The sequence below is a fragment of the Amyelois transitella genome, chromosome 9, assembly GCF_032362555.1.
Source record: "Amyelois transitella isolate CPQ chromosome 9, ilAmyTran1.1, whole genome shotgun sequence".
NCBI lineage: Eukaryota > Metazoa > Arthropoda > Insecta > Lepidoptera > Pyralidae > Amyelois > Amyelois transitella.
In genome coordinates, this window is record NC_083512.1 from 9408754 (window position 1) to 9429210 (window position 20457).

The 20457-nt window shown below is 35.9% G+C and overlaps 2 protein-coding genes across 2 annotated transcripts; one reads left to right on the forward strand and one right to left on the reverse strand.

The window, feature by feature from the left end:
- Window positions 1–4515: 4515 nt before the first annotated feature.
- On the reverse strand, window positions 4516–5590 carry LOC106142792 (acanthoscurrin-2-like). Its single transcript, XM_013344697.2, has 2 exons — window positions 5527–5590; window positions 4516–5048 (listed from the first exon to the last, which is right to left on the reverse strand). Exons 1-2 carry the CDS (start codon window positions 5575–5577, stop codon window positions 4524–4526), a joined length of 576 nt encoding a protein of 191 aa, XP_013200151.2. The 5' UTR covers window positions 5578–5590; the 3' UTR covers window positions 4516–4523.
- Window positions 5591–6570: 980 nt separating this feature from the next.
- LOC106142791 (chorion class B protein M2410-like) lies at window positions 6571–7415 on the forward strand. The gene is made up of 2 exons (XM_013344696.2): window positions 6571–6621; window positions 6867–7415. The coding sequence occupies exons 1-2, from the start codon at window positions 6571–6573 to the stop codon at window positions 7413–7415; spliced, it is 600 nt and encodes a 199-aa protein (XP_013200150.2).
- The last annotated feature ends 13042 nt before the right edge of the window (window positions 7416–20457 follow it).

Below are 20457 nucleotides of genomic sequence, written 5' to 3' on the forward strand. Positions count from 1 at the left end.
ACTGGGTAAGATAATAAATAAAAAGTTTTAAAGCCATAATTATGATTCATTCAGACAATAAATTTATCCTTTAATCCTATTAGGTAACAGAGTCCCATTTTCTGTACGCCTAAAAGATTGAGTATAATCTCTTTATCCGTACATTTTAATTAATAATAATGAAATACGTCCTGACGACCGCCGCGTGAGCTTGCCCGAAAAAATAAATTTAAATTTTCCGTTCTCTTGAAGGAACCGTTATGGAACCTACATGTTATATTTCAAAATTCTACCCATGGTTTTGGGCTCTTTATTGAAATACCAGTCAGTCAATCGATCAGTTAATTTTTACATATAACATAGATTTCACAGTGAAAATTGTATCAATATTTCCGGATACTATTTGCGCTGACTAAACAAAACAACCTGTTATTTCATGACAAGAAATATTATTTGTACGCCATTGTTTACGTTTGTGTGTTTACTGTAATTACGGCGGTACTTATTTGTGTTACATATTTTTCGTTAAAAAATTTTGTTACATACATAGGTACGGTCACGTCTATATCCCTTGCGGGGAAGACAGAGCCACAGTCCTGAAAAGACCGAATGGCCACGTCCAGCTATTTGGCTTAATGATAGAATTGAGATTCAAATAGTGACAGGTTGCTAGCCCATCGCTTAAACAAGAATCCCAAGTTTGTAGGCCTATTCCTTAGTCGCCTTTTACGACATTCATGTGAAAGAGATGGAATTTTGTTACTAATAACAATAAGCAATTTAGCTATAAATATGAAACCAGTTACCTTAAAATATTGAGGCCCCCATCAGAATGGCAAGTACGGGCGCACCGTGGGCTCTGTCTACTCCATTAGGGTATGAAGACGTGACCATATGATCGTATGTTTTTAATGACCTAGGTTTCTATTATTAACAATTAGCATGTGACTGTATTGTAATAGTAATTTCTCAACAATGACGTCACAATAAGGCCATACGTGACTTTAGTAAAATTTAGCAACTTGTGTGTAAGAAGGTCGTTACTTACACATTCATAGTGTTACTAATTCTTGAACAGCTGGTTTTTTATTTTTCAAATCTTAATAAAAACAATCAATAAAACATTGAAAGATTAAAATATTTCATTTGACTTACAAATTAATGGAATTTAATTGTTCAGTGTTAAAAAATAATTCTGTGAAGTAAATTTTGATATTCACTGCCTTGGTACTTTCCAGGTATTCGACAAAATCTCTTTTCATCTTGACCGGACCTTTCGCCAGGACATCCCTAATTTGATTAAAGTATCATGTCGAAAATAAGGTGCCGTGTGGTTCCCGGCACCAATACAAAAAAGAATAGGACCACTCAGTCTCTTTCCCATGGATGTCGTAAAAGGCGACTAAGGGATAGGCTTATAAACTTGGGATTCTTTTTTTTGGCAATGGGCTAGCAACCTGTCACTATTTGAATCTCAATTCTATCATTAAGCCAAATAGCTGAACGTGGCCATTTAGTCTTCAAGACTGTTGGCTCTGTCTACCCCGCATGGGATATGGACGTGACCATATGTATGTATGTATGTCGAAAATAAATCAATTTTTTTGCTGACAGTACGCGATCGCCAGCTTTTAGGCTCGCCGTCCGGAAGTCAATTGTTTGAAGTCGATCGATACATGAGCTAATATACCGTTTTAAACGAACTGTTCGCTGTAGTTTTTAAACCAAAATATATACATACAATAACGTGTTTTTCTTACGGGATATAAAGATCCTACTAGTCGCAAAAAGACAGAAGGGCCACGTTCAGCTGCTCGGCTTAATGATGGAATTGAGATTCAAATAGTAACATGTTGCCAGCCCATTGTCTAGAAAAAGAACCCCAAGTTATGTAATCCTAGCTTTTTGTTTCTTAGTCTAACCCTTCACTTACGTAACCGTAGGTGCTTAGCATAGCTAATTATTTCGCTTCATGTTAACGGGAACGATCAAGTTCATACTTATATTCGGTAGATTAAACCTTTGATTGCTTTATTTTATCCTCTTTTTACTTATTTCAAGTGGTGAATCTCTTAAACTATTTTGCGCAAATAAGAATGGGGCTAATCCGTTCGCAAGACTTACCTATGCATTGTTAATTTGGTTAGAAAAAACAAATAAAACAACAGTTGTTTCGATCTTAACATTACATTTTCTTTTTGGCAGTACATGAATTTTGATAGTGGATTACTCAGATAATCAAACATTTTATTTAACAGATCCACTTCTGTCTGAGTATTTTAATATTCATTCGTTAAATTTTTGGGGTTATAAACCTTTTATGCTTAACGTCGCTCAAGCATTTGTTTTCATAATTCTTCAAATTTAAATTTTAATTTAATTTTATTAATAAAAGACTTGTGCCGAATAATAAAATAATTCTTCAAAAAAGATTATTACCAATAAGAAGATTAAAGTTCAGAAACTCCATTTTGTTTATTAATTCTATAAATCAAGTAGCAGATGTTCTGATATCAAACGGACATTACAAGAAAGATTTCGGACAGCTCAGATTTATGAGTCTGAATTATTCAGTCTATGTAATGTATTCTGTGAGGGACAATATCATTATTTATCATTAAATATGCATCTGTGTAATGATGCGACTAAGAGTGGAGGCAGTTGTTTGTTGTTTTTAGAATTTCGTTAAGTTAGAATTCATACCAATATTACAAATGCGAAAGTGTGTTTGTTTGTTCGACTCTTATGCCGAATCACTGAACTGATTTTTAAATATATTTAGTGTCCACGGAGAAAGACAGGGTACTTTTCATGAAGGCGGGCGAAAACTAATCTACATATGACTTGAAATTTGGAATTTTGAAGGTTCGGGCGTCTTGTAGTCAGTTCAACGACGATTTTAGAGAAGAACTCTATTAATTAACTGACAAAAAAAGGGTTACAGTATTGTTTTATGTGCTTAGAAATCAAGCAATTTCAATAGTAAAGCGTCGTAGTCATTTGTAGGGATATAATACATCAGCAAGAAAAGGCAGATCCCTTAGTTATCCGTCTATCCGCAGTCCAATTTTTTAGTAACCAGTCTGCACTTCAACTGATTTTTTATTTAGATAAGATGTTCAGGTGTATGGTTGATTTATACAAAATTTTATATATCCGGAACACTTGAAATTTAAATTGGAATCCCGTTTTGGCAACCACGTCTCGGTTTGTGGCTCAACATACTGTGCTTAATCCACCGACTTAATCCAATATCTAATTAATTTTCTCTGCCTAAGAACACGTATTGCGATCGCACATTAATTTGAGTGAAGAGAAGGAGAAGAATTATTTTATTTTTAACTAGTGACCACCAAACACATCCTGTATTGTTTCCATGGCAATCTAACTAACCTTTAAAAAAACACTTGATGCTTTAGAAAAAGGACTTTGAAATTTGTAAAATACTTCTGATGTTAGACCCGGTTGCATCCTGACCTCTTTGGAGAGTTCGGATCTGCCTAACAACGATCTACAATTGGTTTGTCTGTTTTTTACACGAAACGACTCCCGTCCGACCTTCATAGTGAAACCTCACCCCTCAGACGATGGTTGTGTAACCATCTGAAAGAACCTGTTCATTCAAACAACTGGATGTGTATTCAGTTGTTTAAATGAACAGGTTCTTACGATTATCTCACAACTTAAGAGCATCCATCTGGTAGCTTTCTAACTAGTTTACGTGATAAAAGGTCATTGGTGTACCTATATGGCACCTTAGCTATGTAAAAGGTCAGGTAAGGAAAAGATGGTTGAAATCCCACATCGGTCATGAAGACTTTTGTAAAACGATACAATAGTTTGAATAGTTAAAAGTAATGATGAAACAGAGAAGTATAATTCATTATTGGTGTCAACTAACATCTAAAGAAAACTTCAGAACGAATGAATAAATAAAATAAAAATAATCATTTTGCAATATATTATGAAACCAAATAAAATGTCATGTTATAATAAAATGATGTACAGTAACCTTAATATAACCCGATTGACCTACATTCTTAGAGTTAACAAAGAATAATGTCTTTCAATATCGGGCGTCTAAATCCGTACTCTCTAGAAGATCAGTGTATCATTTTTCGATCCAATTACCAAGGCTATGGGGTACGATGGCATTCCTGTCATACGACTACCATAAATAATTTTTTACAGTACTGGATCTTGTCTAAGAATTTGTTCATAGTAATTTATTATAAACGCATATATACATAAAACCACATCTATATATAACTTTTGTAAAAAGAGAACGGTCTCCAATCGAAATTCTCCATTTGGAAGTCGGTTAACTTTCTAAAATCTTTTCCTAAGTATAACAAACACTTTTCTGAACAACACCATCAAAATCGGTTCATCGAAACGCGAGATAATCGCGGATAAACATACACACATACCTACAAACTTGAATTTACTATAAATTCTTAACTAAAATATAATTTTGTTAGGATTACTATAAACAAAACGACAAAATAATTTACACAAACAACTTTAATCCACTAATCAACAAATTAATAGGTTCCATAAGGGGTACCACCGCAACCGCAGTTACCAGAAATGGACACGGAACCGATGGCTGGTACACTACCACTGAACTGCACAGCTCCCAACACTGGTACTGCCCCAGCGACGGCTGTGGTACCACTCACTGGTAGTTCTCCGTTCACTCCCAAAGCACCATTACCTACACCACCGTATCCAGCTAACGATAGACCTCCCAGTCCAACACCGCCGATTCCAACACCGCCGAGGCCAACACCGCCGAGCCCAACACCGTTGAGGCCAACACCACCGAGTCCTACACCGTTAAGGCCAACATTTCCAAGTCCAACACCGCCAAGGCCGTAGCCTCCAAGAGCTACGTTATTAAGTCCCGCCGCGCCAAGGCCCAACCCACCAATGTTGTTCAGGCCGCCATAGCCGGCACCGAGGCCGAAGGACTCAACATTAAGAGCAGACACGTCCACTTCCCCAACACCAACTGCACCGTACGAAGGCCCATAGCCACCGAGACCATATACTTGGCTGAATGCTTGCTGCAAAAAAGAAATTGGAACTAATCAAGTATGTAGATTATAAAGTTGTCTTTTTTATTACAAAAACATTTTCGATTCAACGTCCTTTTTGAGAAGACCGTATGCATACATACATATAATTACGTCTATATCCCTAACGGGGTAGACAGAGCCAACAGTTTCGAAAAGACTAATAGGCCACGTTCAGCTGTTTGGCTTAATTATAGAATTCTGTTTGTTAATCGGTGTATATATTATAAAATGATTTAAAGGAGTTGCCTGATACCATCCAACTATGACATTTTTATACGCTGTTTAAATTAATCACCCTTTATAATGGCAATGATTTACCACAGTGCGTTAGGGGTGGTTACCATATGTATTAATTGAAGCCAAAAAGTGACACCAAGATTAAGTATGTTTTGACAAATTTAGAACATTCACCTTTTTCAAGTGGGTCAAAAATTAAACAGAGGTGAAAAGCAGAAATAAAGCATACCTGGATGAGACAAGCCTGGATGCACAACAAAAGGAAGGTGAAAGAAGACATTGTTCTTAGACTGTTTGACTTGGTATGCTTTCTGAGAAGTAGGTCGGCGTTTTTATACGTACCTATATTATATTGCGATATTCTTTATCACCTTGCGTTGTAAGAATTATTTAATAGATGTGTAAAAATAATTATCTTTATGATTAACATACGTCAATGATGAAAACGTTTAACAGAATAGTTATGTAATTTTGGGTTATTGTCAATTTGCCTTCTTCGACAATTGCCACAGTCCCTACATACTTCTTTTGATTTATCTATACTCATCATTTTTTCATAAAAGTTTGTCAGTTTATGATTTCTTGACCTGTCCATTTACCAGAAAGTCCTAAATGTCATGTCCTAAATCTTATTGACACTCGTGTACAATAATACAGTTCGCTATAATAAATAATATAATCTCACTTTTAATAAATTGAAAATTAAATCGAAATACAAAGAAGATAAAGTATGTTTAATTAACATCATCCTAGCGTATTTATTCCCGGGAAACCCCTGAGATTCGACGTAAAATTTGATCATGAACAGTAAACTATTTCTGACAGAGACTGTGGTCTCTGCCTACTCTCTGCTCTTTTCACTTGCAACGATCTCTGCATACAACCTTCGCTTCATCCACATTCATAACACTCTACATGCAAGTTCGGCGGTTTCCCAAAATTTTCTTTGCCGATATCAATTAAACATGCTTAAGTAAGGTGAAATTTCGGCGTAGGTATTTCAAAGAACTTAAGGCCAAGCTAAGATTTAATAATTGTTAAGCATATGATGTAATGTAATACGATAACATAATATTATCAGTATACAATTAAAACTTATAATTCATTTCCCATTGTTATGTAAAAACATTTTGATCATATCTATTTGCCGATAAATTGGGAAATAATTGATAAATTTTACTTTAAAAGCATAATGGGATATGACGATCAATCATAATTTCATTACTACTCTAACAATTGATATATTTGTATCAACAAATAATCGTTTGTAACAATGGCATTCAAAGCTCTCTTGTTTGTCTGCGCCCAGGCACTTCTAGCTCAGGTAAAGAACGACAACAGTTTTATTCATAAAAAATTCATTATGTCATAATAAAAATAAAAAATTTAATTAAAAAAAATTAAGACTCTGTGGAACTTGAAGCCATAGCAGTAAATTTTTTTGTACATGAGTTTAGGAGGAAGTAAATAATTTGAGTTTTGACAAATAAAACCTCTATTTGAATTTCCATACGTGAGGAGTTTCAGGCAAAATATAATACTCACTCTAATTATCATATTTACTTTCAGTGCGTCTTCGGTCAACTTGGATATACCACCCTGCTTTCTTCTCCAATGCCTACAGTCACCGGCAATTCTGTTGTAGAAAACAATGTCGTGGTGAACAGTGGTGCCAATAATATCAACAACCTCGGACTGGCTTCCAGTGGACTTGCTTCAAGTGGACTCGCCCTTGGAGCTGTAAACAGCGGTGCAGTACTTAACACTGTTGCAAATCCTAACTACATCAACGTCGCTTCTATATCTGGTGGAGGCGTTCTCCCTGTAACTTCTTACAGTCCCATTGCGCCTAGTGGTCTGACTGTTCTTTCAGATAATGTAATTGAAGGAGCTTTATTGGTCAGTGGTGAATTGCCATTCCTAAGTGCAGTCGCTTTCGAAGGAGGTCTTGCCACGGCTGGTTCTGGAGCAGCTTCTTGCGGTTGTGGCGATGGGAGCATAGGAATTGTAAGTGAGAATGTGGGATCTGGTCTTGGTCTTGGAGGTTTAGGAGGTCTCGCTGGTGTCAGCAATCTTGGTGGCCTCAGAGGTCTTGGCAGAGGTGGCCTTGTTTTGTAAGTTATTGTTAATAGGAATAAATAAATTATGTTGAATCAATTTCCTGTATTTTTCTTTGTGATATAAAGTTTTCCTGTCTGTTAAACTTTAAACAAGGTTATTTTGAAGACAAATTTACACTTTATAACTTTCAAGCGTTGTAGGTACAGCTCTTAAAAACTTTTGAGCTCATATCTTTGAAACAGCTCGACGTATAGCTAAAAACAAATTCGTTCTCACGGAGGATTTCCACTTCAAAAAACTCACTGTTCAATAATGGTCCATAGAATTATCCAAAAGAAATCGGAATTTGAATTCAAATTACTATAGTTTAGCCGAAATTTATCAATTGAAAGGTCTTAAAACACATGTGATACAACTAGGTAATGCTACAAAAAAGAAATCTCCAATAAAATGAATTTTCATCTGCTCCACAATCCTGCTCCTTGTTTAGTTTCGGGTCACTAAGTAAAATCCTGACGTGACCCTTTCGCCGCAAAAATATAAGAAATGGCGCGATAAAACTGGCACCCAAAAAGGGGCAAAAAATCTATTTCCCGGCCGAAAAGACCATCAATCAAGGAAGAACAATGACTGAGTGTCAGGTACATAACTCCTGGGAATTTTACATAAGTTATCAGTTTATCGGGAATGAAGAATGGGTTTGAGATAGGATCGGAGAGATTGAACTTGTCAATTTAATATTGTAGGAGCAGAAAATTTTATGAATTTGGTATTAGGGATGAACAAAAACTAGCTTCTGCTTGCAGTCCCGTCCGTTTTAACCAATATTCCTGATTTCCCGCCTCCATGGGAATTGACCGAAAGAAGTTGGTTTATATATTTGACCTAGCAAAATCAAAACATGTAGAAAAGGATGCGGACTGACATATCAAAGCAAGCAAAACGAGGTCGCGATTTGAAATTTGACATGTAAGTTTTTCATGTGTCTTAAAAGTGTAATTTAATGGGATCCTTCGTTTAACTCTAGTTAACTCTATTCATGTGCGCCGCGGGATAAGGTTAGGACTTACCTAACTAGCTAGACTAAATTGCGCACCGATTAATTTACGTAGAAAGATATGGCACGTACATTTCTTCTGTCACTTGTTAAGAAGTAACATGAACTAATTTTGTTTCAAAAACATAAATTTATAAACAAAGACATGCCAGAAATGAGCCATAAAACGAACAGACGACATGATCGATCAACGTTTATCCATAAGAGTGACATACATAAGCCTGTATATGTGAACACGCCAGATGCGCGTTTTAATAAGAGCGATACGTACATCCTTCATCCTGGTGTTATTTAAATTGGTCGATATGATTTATTAATTTAGGGACGCGTAAAAAATCATATTACCAAAGCGTCGAAGAGTAATATGATTTTTTACGCAGATTCCTTTCATAAGCTTGAAGGTAGATACAAATTTAAATTGATTTGGGATTATAATTGTATTTTAAATATCTCAGACTGCTTGGTTTCTGAAAGGCTGGAATCATTATTGCATGTTTGCAGTCACTAAAGAAAATGGAGGGGTCTCCATCACTTTTCCATGGATGTCTTAAACGGCGACTAGGGTAATAAGCATATTCTAATATGGATTCAATAATGGTTAGTTCTCTTGCGAAGGTCAGACGGGAGCCGCTCCGTGTGACCAGAATTATGGCAATTTGGACATGGACCCCAGGCTCCCTAACCAGGAGAGGTGAGGTTATAACCGGGGTTAACGCCAAGGAAGAAGGATATAATGGATAGTGATTGTTGACTAGACAAAAGTGTCCTTTTCTTAAGTTCTTACATACATACATACATACATATGGTCACGTCTATGTCCCTTGCGGGGTAGACAAAGCCAACAGTCTTGAAAAGACTGAATGACCACGTTCAGCTATTTGGCTTAATGATAGAATTGAGATTCAAATAGTAACAGGTTGCTAGCCCATCGCCTAAAAAAGAATCCCAAGTTTGTAAGCCTATCCCTTAGTCGCCTTTTACGACATCCATGGGAAAGAAATGGAGTGGTGCTATTCTTTTTTGTATTGGTGCCGGGAATCACACGGCTGTTCTTTATGGGAAAGATATGAAGTACCTTTATTTTAAGTCCTCGAATCACTCGCGTATTCATTCCAATGTTAACCTACTGGAAAATAAAAACGCTCTAATAATGTAAGTAAATTACATGTGAAGTCATTTTGAAACATGAGATAATAAGTATTGAAATCCGTGCTATCAGGTAATTTAACGCACAATTTGTAAAAACGTCGATAAAGACATTGAGAAATGGCCTAAAAATGGAGGCGGCAAATGGCGGGTAAGCATATGTTCGGTACGCTGAGTAAGGCAGTATAAAATAACGAGTATTTAGACAAATAACTTGTGACTAAATGAATCGTTGGAAATACTAGCTTTCGCCTGCAGATCTGCTGAAAAGTAATTATGTCCATATCCGTACTACACACACACTAAGTACTTATTCTAAGTACGTTGCCAGTGTTCGTTCAAACCAACATATTAAGGTTTTTGTTACACTGTAGCAGTTAAATGTATGTAATGTAAAAATATCGAAGTTTAATAATAAATAAAATAAATAAATAAAATAATTTTTATTGAGACTGGTTGAGTATCTTTGACGTGAAAGACAGCAAAAAAATAAACAAATTCAATTTTACATGTATAATATATAGGTAAAATTCAGAATTAATACTCCTTTGTATGTGTATGTGTGCTTGTACGTATTTTACTATTGGAATGTTCATAATTCTGTACACTTTTTGTACATTGACCTTGAACTTTATTTAAGTCACGTATTGGCAGAAAAATAATTTAAATGATTCATCACATTTTTTACCACGAATTTCTTTTGTATTGCTAACCGCTATTCTTGCGATGAGGGAAAACATCGTGAGGAAACCTGCACATTCAGACAGATTTTAATTATGACATTGAATCATTGAGTTGTGTTCCTCTACAATGGTACGCAGAGGGAGTCGCTTCGTGATTTTACATGTGAGTTACTCAATTTCTGGATCACGGTCAAGTTTCTCTCCTGAGAGGTGAGGATTTAATTGGGACTAATGACAAGAAGTTAATGAGTGGTACGGAATAAATCAAGGCCATCATTCCTTCTTCCTGAAGCCTAAAGTGAGTTTTTTCCAAGGCGGTTAGATTTCCTTGGATTTACTAAGAAAGTTTTCAATACCTAAAAGTACTTTATGTAAGTACTCGTGTTACTTACTAGTTTACTTATAGCTCCCGACCAGTTGAAGGTCAGGTAACTAAGCTCCTCACTGTACACAGCTTTTAACATAAACATTTTACTATTAGTACTTTGGCTTTAGATCTAAAATGAGTGTATGAGAAAACTATTTCGGTCGTTCATATTGGCAATAACCTGTACTTTTTTATGCTCAATTTTAGTTTTACAACCATAAGTTTAGTATCCGTGGCATTGATTTTCCGTATAAAGAAGTTTGTATCATCGAAACTGTGTAAATTTAGTTCGCTTAGTTTACGGTTATGGCCTAAGTTTTAGTCTTTGGATATTAATTTGAACATATTGTTCAAATTAATATCCAAAGACTAAAACTCACAAAAAAAAACCATAACGTTTTTATATTACATCTCAATTCTGAGGTTTATGAGATGGTTTTTGAGCTGCTCGGAAAATTGATAACGATACTAGACGACAATCATTCATATAGTTTCTAATCTTCATTTATATATGTAGCATTTCTGTTTACTTATATTTCAATGGGTATCACTTATTATACCGTCTTTAGCGGACTTAAATTTTTAAAGTTAAAGGCTTACATACATACATTCGTATAATCTTGTCTCCATGCCAAACAAACATAGTCAATTACAATTACGAAGATACTAGAAGGTTACCTTTATCTGTATGGCTCAAAGATTCAACTAGTGAAAATTAAATTAAAGGCTTAGTATACCGAAAATCGATAAAGGTATTGAGAAAAAGAAAGAACTTCAACAAAGAAAGAAAAGAACTCATCAAAATCTGTCCATTTATTAAGATGCCATAAAGAAGCAAATAGGTAATGTAGATTGGCCTTTCACAATCATAACACCCTTCTTTTGGGTAATTAAACTCAAATTGTAGTTAAGCTTTGTCAGCAGTTTCCAGGTAGTTTCTCATTTGGCAAGCATTCATGCACGAGACGTAATTTTAATTAAAACTGAGAGAATTAGTTTGTACTGCAAACGTTTGTCTGTTGAATGTCCATGCTATGCGCGTCTACTATGAATGCGGGTTACCCATTGGTCGCTAGCTAACTATATTTTTATATATATTTGCCTCTTTAGCATAGGTACTAAAACAAATTACGTTGTATTTTAAGAGATCCTTCAAAGAGCATGTCCCTCCACAATTTTCCTTCAATATTTTTATCAAAATCCCGTGGGACTTGCAAACTTGTGTTATTTTGAAAGTGGCGTTAATTTCGCACGCGTAAGCGGCGCTAAATTTGCGCGGGCGAAGCTGCGGCTAAAAGCTTGTTTTATTAAAATTATACTTACACAGATAAGTTAGGACTGTCCTAAATCGAGAAGCTTGCATGACTGATGCACAAGCGAAAGAAATGTAAAGAAATATGAAGTGGAAAGAGCTAATCTCTGCCTAAACTTCTGTTAATGCATGTTACTTGGAAAATTTCGAAACTTCCAATAACCCTGTTACCGCCAGGAGCCAAATCAAACAAGCTCATAGTTGTCGTGAATCAACAGAGTATGATGTTTTGAATATTTTAGATAAGCCTATATTAGGCTTGCAGATGATGTTTGTGTGTTAAATTTAAGGACAATCTCCTTATTTGAAAACCATGGGACAGTATAGTAATATATTTATTATATATATTAATTTGTTCTATTTTTACTACATTATTATAAGTTAGTTATTATACAAACAGGTTAAGAGTACCCCAAACTGACGTCATTGCATGATTTGATTAATAAGACGAAGCGATACAGTTTAAAGATCATTGCAAGCTGGAGTTTTTGCCTACCCCTTCTTAATTTTTTTTATTCAGTGTTATCCCTCGCAGGGTAGACAGAGCCAGCAGTCTTGAAAGAGTGACAGGCCACGTTCAGCTGTTAGGATTAATGATAGAATGTTAATATGTCTCGTGGCAATCGCATGGATGCAAATTTTTTGAAAGAGCACCTAAATGGCGGCGATGGTGTCCGCACCCCATCACGTCTCGTTCCCGGCGGGAGCGGTATGCGGTCTGCTGAAAGCCGCTTTGCGACGATGAATGTAAGAGGAGGAATGAAGGATAAAATTGAGGAAGTATGTCAGATGATGGGTGAAAGACGGTTGGATGTGTTGTGCGTGAATGAAACGAAGCGGAAAGGATGCGACGCGACGCAGCACGGCCCTTACACGGCGTATTGGTCTGGAATTTCCAGTACCAGCCGAGGCTGTCAAGGGGTCGGTCTAATCCTTTCTGCACGAATGGCTGAGTGTGTGAATGAGTATGAGTGTGTCAGCCCTCGTTTTCTATGGATTAGGCTGAAAGTTGGAATCACTCGGATCTTCGTTTTAGGTGTTTATGCACCGTGGGATGTGGGTTCGAGGGGTACAACATCAGCAAAAAGCGAAAACGAGGAGTTCTGGAATAGTGTAAGAGAAGTATTGAAAGTTACCAAGCCAAATGAGAAGATTATTATGTTAGGTGATTTTAATGGATGGGTGGGTGTAAAGCGTGATGGATATGAAAAGGTGCTTGGTGCGTTTGGTGACGAAAAGGTGAATGATAATGGAAGAAGTGTATTAGAAATTTGTCTAGAGTGGGATCTTTTTGTGTCGAACTCAATGTTTCAACATAAAGAGATCCACACCTATACAAGAGTGGAAGGTATTTTAAAAAGTATGATAGACTTTGTGATTGTAGATGAAAGATTGAAGAACAAAGTGCTGGATACCCGTGCATATCGCGGTGCTGGCATTGACTCGGACCATTTACTGGTGATATCCCGGATAAGGGGTATCTTCAATCGCTGGCGGCACAGGGTAAGGGAGCAAACCAGCGCTTTGGAAAGAGTGAAAGTAGAAAATTTGCAAGATATGGATGTAGGTAAGAAGTATATTAATAGACTGAAGGATGAAATTGAAGATTTAGATGAGAGGAGCAATATTGAAGATGGATGGAAGGAATTTAAAGAAAGAATTGTGAAAGTAGCTGTTGAAGTGTGTGGTGTAAGTAGAAGAAGGAAAGGGAAAAATCACAAAAATGCGTGGATGAGTAAAGATGTGCAAGAACTTGTGCGATTAAAGAAGAAAGCATGGCTGGATTTGTTAGCAGCAAAAGCTAACTTAAGAAAAAAAATGCAAGAGGTTATAGATGAGGATGTGAATGAAGCACGTAAGGAATATAAAAAAATGAAAGATTTGGTTAAGAAAGCTGTGATTAGAAAGAAAGAAGAGTATAAAGAGGATTTTGATAAAAGGCTATCAGAAGACTTTCAGTCAAATCTGAAAGTATTCTGGAAATCCGTAAGGTCAGCCCGAGGAAAAACTATAACCAGAGAGCTGACTAGGATCAGATGCCAGGATGGTAGCGTTGTGAAAGGAGAAGAATGTGTGCTAAAGATATGGAAGGACTATTTTGAGAGTTTATTTGAAAAAAAGGAAGAAAATAAGAAAGAGTTCTGCTATAGCGAAGAAAAAGAGAATGAGATGGAAGGCGAAATTGAAATGTTTGAAATTGTGGAAGCACTTAAGAGTATGAAAGCGGGTAAGGCTGCCGGGTATGATAGAGTGTCGGTCGAGATGCTTAAAGCAGGAAAAGGCGTCGTAGCTAGACAGTTGTACTGCCTTTTCAATTTGTGTTGGAGAAGCGGCCGAGTACCAAAAGATTGGTGTAAGGCTGTTATTGTGCCACTTTACAAAGGAACAACACACGGTCACAACTGGACTGCAAAAATTATCGTGGTATAAGCCTGCTTAGCGTCGTCGGCAAATTGTATGCTAAGGTATTGATTAATAGAGTCAGGAATGAAACTGATGACAAAATATGGGATGCTCAAGCGGGATTTCGAAAGGGAATGGGATGTACTGATCAGGTCTTTTCTTTGCGGTGCATAGCCGAAAAGTTTTTGGCCAAGACTCAAAAAGTCTATTGCACATTCGTGGATTTGGAAAAGGCCTATGACAGAGTTGAGAGGAATGAATTGTGGTCAGCACTTTCTATGCATGGGGTGAGCAGTCTCTTGATACGAGCACTGAAATCCTTATATGAGGATTCGAGTGCTTGTGTCAGGATAAACGGAGCGCACACTGAGTGGTTTAAAATTAAGAAAGGTGTTAGGCAGGGATGTGTTGCGTCACCGTGGCTGTTCAACCTATTTATGGATAGTTGTTTGACAGATTTGAAAGAGTCTGAAAGTGGATTAAGGATGAATGAATTACTCGTCAAATGTCTGCTCTATGCCGACGATCAGGTTATACTGGCGTCATCAGCGGAGGAGTTACAGGAGATGGTAAACTGTATGCATGAAGCTTTAAAAGAGAAAGGAATGAAAGTGAACGTAAGTAAAACTAAAACACTGGTTTTTGAAATGGAGAAAGAAATGACAGCATGTAATATTTTGATTGGAGGAGAAAAAGTTGAGCAAGTGAAAGAGTTTGTATATCTAGGATCAAAGTTTACATCAGATGGCAAGTGTGATAGTGATATTGAAAGGAGAGTGAACGCGGGGAACATGGTGAATGGAGCTTTGCATGCCTTTATGAGCAGTCAGAAACTATCCAAAAAGGCTCGACTGGCTGTGCACAGGGGCGTGTTGGTCCCGACATTAATGTATGGGAGTGAAAGTTGGGTATGGCAAAAGAAGCACGAAAGCAGAATAAATGCAGTGGAAATGAGAGCGTTAAGGAGTATGTTGGGTGTGAAATTGAGTGACCGGATAAGGAACAGCGTGATAAGGGAATGTTGTGATGTGAAAGAAGATGTAGTTACAGGAATAGAAAAGGGTATGTTGAGATGGTTCGGTCATGTGGAGAGGATGAATGAAAACAGGTTGACTAAGCAGATATACAAGGAGAGTGTGGAGGGAAAGGTCGGGGTGGGAAGACCTAGACGAACATATCTTGATCAAATTAAGGACGTCCTGGTGAAGGGTCAGGTCAAAAGTGCCCGAAACCGCCGAGCTTGCATGAAGAGAGTTATGAATGTGGATGAAGCAAAGGAAGTATGCAGGGATCGTGGCAAGTGGAAAGAGGTAGTCTCTGCCTACCCCTCCGGGAAAGAGGCGTGAGTTTATGTATGTATGTATGTATGTTAATATAAAATACATTTACAACTTTAACTTGTGCAGTAAAAGCACCAGCACCTAAATCAAACGAACTCATAGTAAACGTGAATCAACAGAATATGATGCTCTGAATATTTTAGGTGTTATGCAGGCTGCAGGTTGAATAATGCGCCGCGATGAATATTCCGAATGCTGTTTTGTGAACGCTTAAACTTGTATGCGTTTAATTGCTACGAGTTATGGCAAAGATTTTATATTTGAGAGCAACCTGATTTTGAATAAATTTTGGTGTTGTTCTAAATTTGGGAAATATGATGTTTATTTCGTAGATTCAAGAATGTGATGTTTAAATCTTCGTCAAGGATGGTCTTTAGAAGAAAATGAATTAGTTTAAGGAAGGAAATCTTGTTGAAGTTGTGTATATCCTTTGACCTCTACGGAGTTGTCAGTAACTTTCCTTACACGCTAACGACACCAAATTCATAACAAATTTATAATCTATGCAGAAGATAACAGTTTTGAGATTAATATCCTCATACTATCATAAAAGTTCCGTTTACAGAAAAACAATACTATTTTATTTAAAAAAGTAAAAAAGCATCTCTTAAATAACGAGATAAAGAAGAAAGGTGTAATAATTAAAATAATATCAGATGTATTGATGATAGTCATAAATGCGAGGGCAAAGTTTATTGCAGCAATTATTGTTGCAGGTGTTGGTAATAAACTAGCAATAAAATGGCGATCAATAATACTCAATGTATGTATGAGTTTTCATAGTGTTTCAACGTTAAAAAGAATTCTCAGAAAATAAATTTTACGCCGCAATTAAACGAGTTCTGATAATTTTGGAAAATAATGAAAAGCAAACCCAAACCTATGTAGCATTCTGAGAAAAAGGCTAAGATGAGAATCAGATCGCTTCGGGTAAAAATCTGACTTACCCAATCCAGGACCATAGACATAGGGTGAATTCCGGGCTCCTCTTTAGAGAGCTGAGCATATAATCGGGCCTTCTAATCGCAAGGACTAAGAAGATGTCGTATCAGTTTAGAGAAACAAAAATGTACCAGATCAATCCCTTCAAATAAATGAAACGTCTCGAAAAGGCGACGGAATCAGAATCCATACAAATAAAAGGCATTAAAAGGAAGCAATAATTACATGAAAGGTAATTATTAGGAATAATCTACTAACATTAAAGGCAAAGTACAAAAACGTTTTATACCCGTTGATTTTTTTTACATACATACATACATATGGTCACGTCTATATCCCTTGCGGGGTAGACAGAGCCAACAGTCTTGAAAAGACTGAATGGCCATTTTTTTTAAAAGGAACCTTATACCTTTTCCTATTAAATCTACATACGTTGGCATATTCGAATCTTTTGGGAGCTTACCTAATAAATTTAAGATCACTTATCCAATTTTTAACAAAATATTTTTTTTTTGGTTATTAAATTTAATTGAAGTGAGTTTCGAATTTTAACTTTGAACTTTGGTATTTTTAATTGGTCCACTTCACTTTCTTTGTCTCTCTCACCTTGACGTGTTAGGTGGCACTCTTCTCCGCCATCCTTTCCGTCTTTAGCTCTCCATTTTACCTGAGAAGCGACATCAGTTTGACATCCATTGCCTCGCACTTTCGTGACTTCTAGCCAGGGTTTTCGTTCCGCTCTAAGCTGAGCGGTTGTAGTCACAATGAGGCAGACGCTTTCTTCACGCTCCTTCCCATTTCTTTCTGATACCAGATTGTCTAGAGAAGTCTGATACGCGATTTTACACTGCGTATTTAATATTTCCAGGATTTATTCGACCTTTATTTTTATTATCTTCATTATTGAATCCGCAGATGCATAACTTCGAAACTGGTGAAGAGTTATACAAAGTGCCAATATCGATGCCGCTCTAATGAAAATACTATTGGAAATTCTATTAGACACTAACTTTGCTCTAACTCCGGCAGGTCTAATATAGAACCGTAGTAAATGGACGTGGTTGAACAGATTGTAAAGTTATTTTACTACACCTGTATTGTACGAAAAATTTCTATGAATTTTTGGTAAAGAATATATAGAAGAATTTTAGATTAAGCCGGGTGGATCTGCGGGCAAAAGCTAGTTATTACAGAAACCAATTACACGAGATGAAACTCACGCTTACAGAAGAGTTTTAAAACAAACATATTTACTTTAATCCTTTTGAGTAGTAAAAACATTGCATCAAAAGACAGAAATGCATACATTTTTATACAAGGAAAAGATAAGTTTAATTAAAGTTGTTTTTAAAGATTCTTCATTCTTAGTAATCATGGTCGCATGCAAGATTTTTAGATTTCTTCACCTAGATTTGACTTTGAAGACCGGGTTTAAAGAAAAATAAAACTTTAAAATAGACGCCATTAGGTAATTACATTGCAGATTGAAGGTAAATTTTTCAGATAAATGTTTTTGCTAGTATTATTTCTTTTCTCAGACTTGACGAAAAATGTAAATTTAAGAATGTGTTGAAAATCCTGATATAGCAACATTGTTTGAGGGGTGTATTATACTGCAGATTTACATTATACTTACCTATAATCACATCTTTATCCATTACGGGGTACAGAGCCAACTGTTTTGTAAAGACTGAGATGACAGATTCAGCTGATGGCTTAATGATGGATTGAGATGAAAATGAGATTCAAATAGTGACAGTTAAATTATTTAAGCTATTTCAACTGTTTTTTTTAGACTTATTCTTTCTTTAGTAGTATACTAATACTTAAACAATCAGGTTTGTTGAACATCTTTACGGTGGATCTCCGAATTATTGGATTAAAGGATTTAAAACAATCCAATAAACACGATTATCATCAAATCGAATAGAAGTTTACAACAATCAACAATTCACGAGTGTTAACTTGAATAACCAAGAGTACACAATCGTAGCACTTCTAAATCCCAGCGGTTTATCTGTTAACCCTGCAATTTTCAAAGGGCACTGACATTTAGCTAGCCGAATTGTTTTCCAAATAGATTTGCGAACTAAATTCGAGGTTCGCAGTTATTGCGTCCCCAACGTGTTTAGTTTACATGAATTTAGTTGGTATTGCTTAGTGAGTAATGTTTAGTTCTTTATTTTAAACCGTTGTTTTAGAAACAGGTTGAATCAATGATACCGAATATCGTAATTTTCACTTTTGATATTGAAATTATTCAACTGAAAATAGGTTTGTTTTAGTATCCAGAAGATTCCGTGAGTGATACTTTGGATGCTGTTTAGATCATTTAATAGCATTAAAAGTATCACCTTTGTAGTGAATTCAATGAGCCTGTCTTTGGCAATATAACTCTTAATCGTAGTCATAGGCAAATTCCGAGTGAGAGAGTAGGAATTAGTATCCAGAAAATACCAATAAGCAATATAACATACGTATTTAAACATAACGGGATAGAAGGCATAATGATAGAGTTGAGATTTGAGAGAGTTGAGAAAGATGTTGCTGTAAAAACAATCTTTAACAGAAGTATCGGACTAAGTTCATGTAAACAAGCAACTATGACGTAGTCGTGATGGAACTCTCGCACTTTTATAGATCTCATAAAGATTCAAACTTAACTATTGTTTTGTTGCGATACTAACATTTGAATTATACAAAGTTGTGTAATTGAACAAATTATTTATACTCTATCAACTTACATTTTCTTTTATTTTGAAATGCAAACATTCTCTAATTTTTACTCTGCAATTGAAGTATGAATATAAGCAAAAATAAAATGAGAATTAGGTATATTCATCCAGTCATTGTGATAGGGTTAGAATAATACAATTAAATTTAAAAAAAATCATACTATTGTTGTCGCTAAAGTCAAATTTTACGAAATAAATAACGAGCTCTATTATTGTGTAATTCACACTGAGTCATGCACTTGAAATACGATCAATATGAATGTTATTACCTCCAAAGCAGTTTCAGGACACACCTTGTAGTGAAGTGACACACAACTGACTAACTTTGTACTCGACAGGTTGGCTTGCCTCCAGAAGCTAGGGTTGGCGCTTTAATGCATCATCCCATTCATACAAATTATTTAATAAATAAAAGAAATAATAACTTAAAAAAAAGAGATCTCATTTTTTAAAGTATTTAAGATTGAACTTCTATAATCTTCTCGTAAGTGTAACCACTTTTCTGAAAATCACATCGAATTCAGTTAACGGACATAATCGGGCACAAACAAACATATATACAAGTCTCCTTATCCTTTACTTTATAAAAAAAATCACCTGTCTTCATTTTGAGGAGCTGGTGTCTGATATAGTTTATATACTTATATTACTGTTTGAAACGGAATTATGCGGCATATTTTAATCATAAACATATAAAAGACTACCGCAGTCAAAGTTTAAATATGCCATCTATACTAACTTTTTTTGATTGAGTTAGCTCCAAAGAAAGTTCAAGGTAAGGGATCGTAACTCAACAATACTATTTGTTATAATAGATAAACATGCAAGACGCAGGCGAATCAGATTATTCATTTTCCAACATAACCTGACCAGGGATCGAACCCAAGACCTTTTTGATTCAGAGGTGAGAATCCGACAACTACGACTACTACTACCAACAGGTCTTCAAATGGTTTTTTTTGTGTGTCTGACGTAGATTTTTCTCTTTTCCAATATGTGAAAATCACAACATTAATTTTTTAGGTACGCAATGATTGATTTGAATTACTCAGAATCAGGGGCGTGCTATAATTAGAATGCTAATTAATTCGTAATCATCTTGTGTAACATTTTC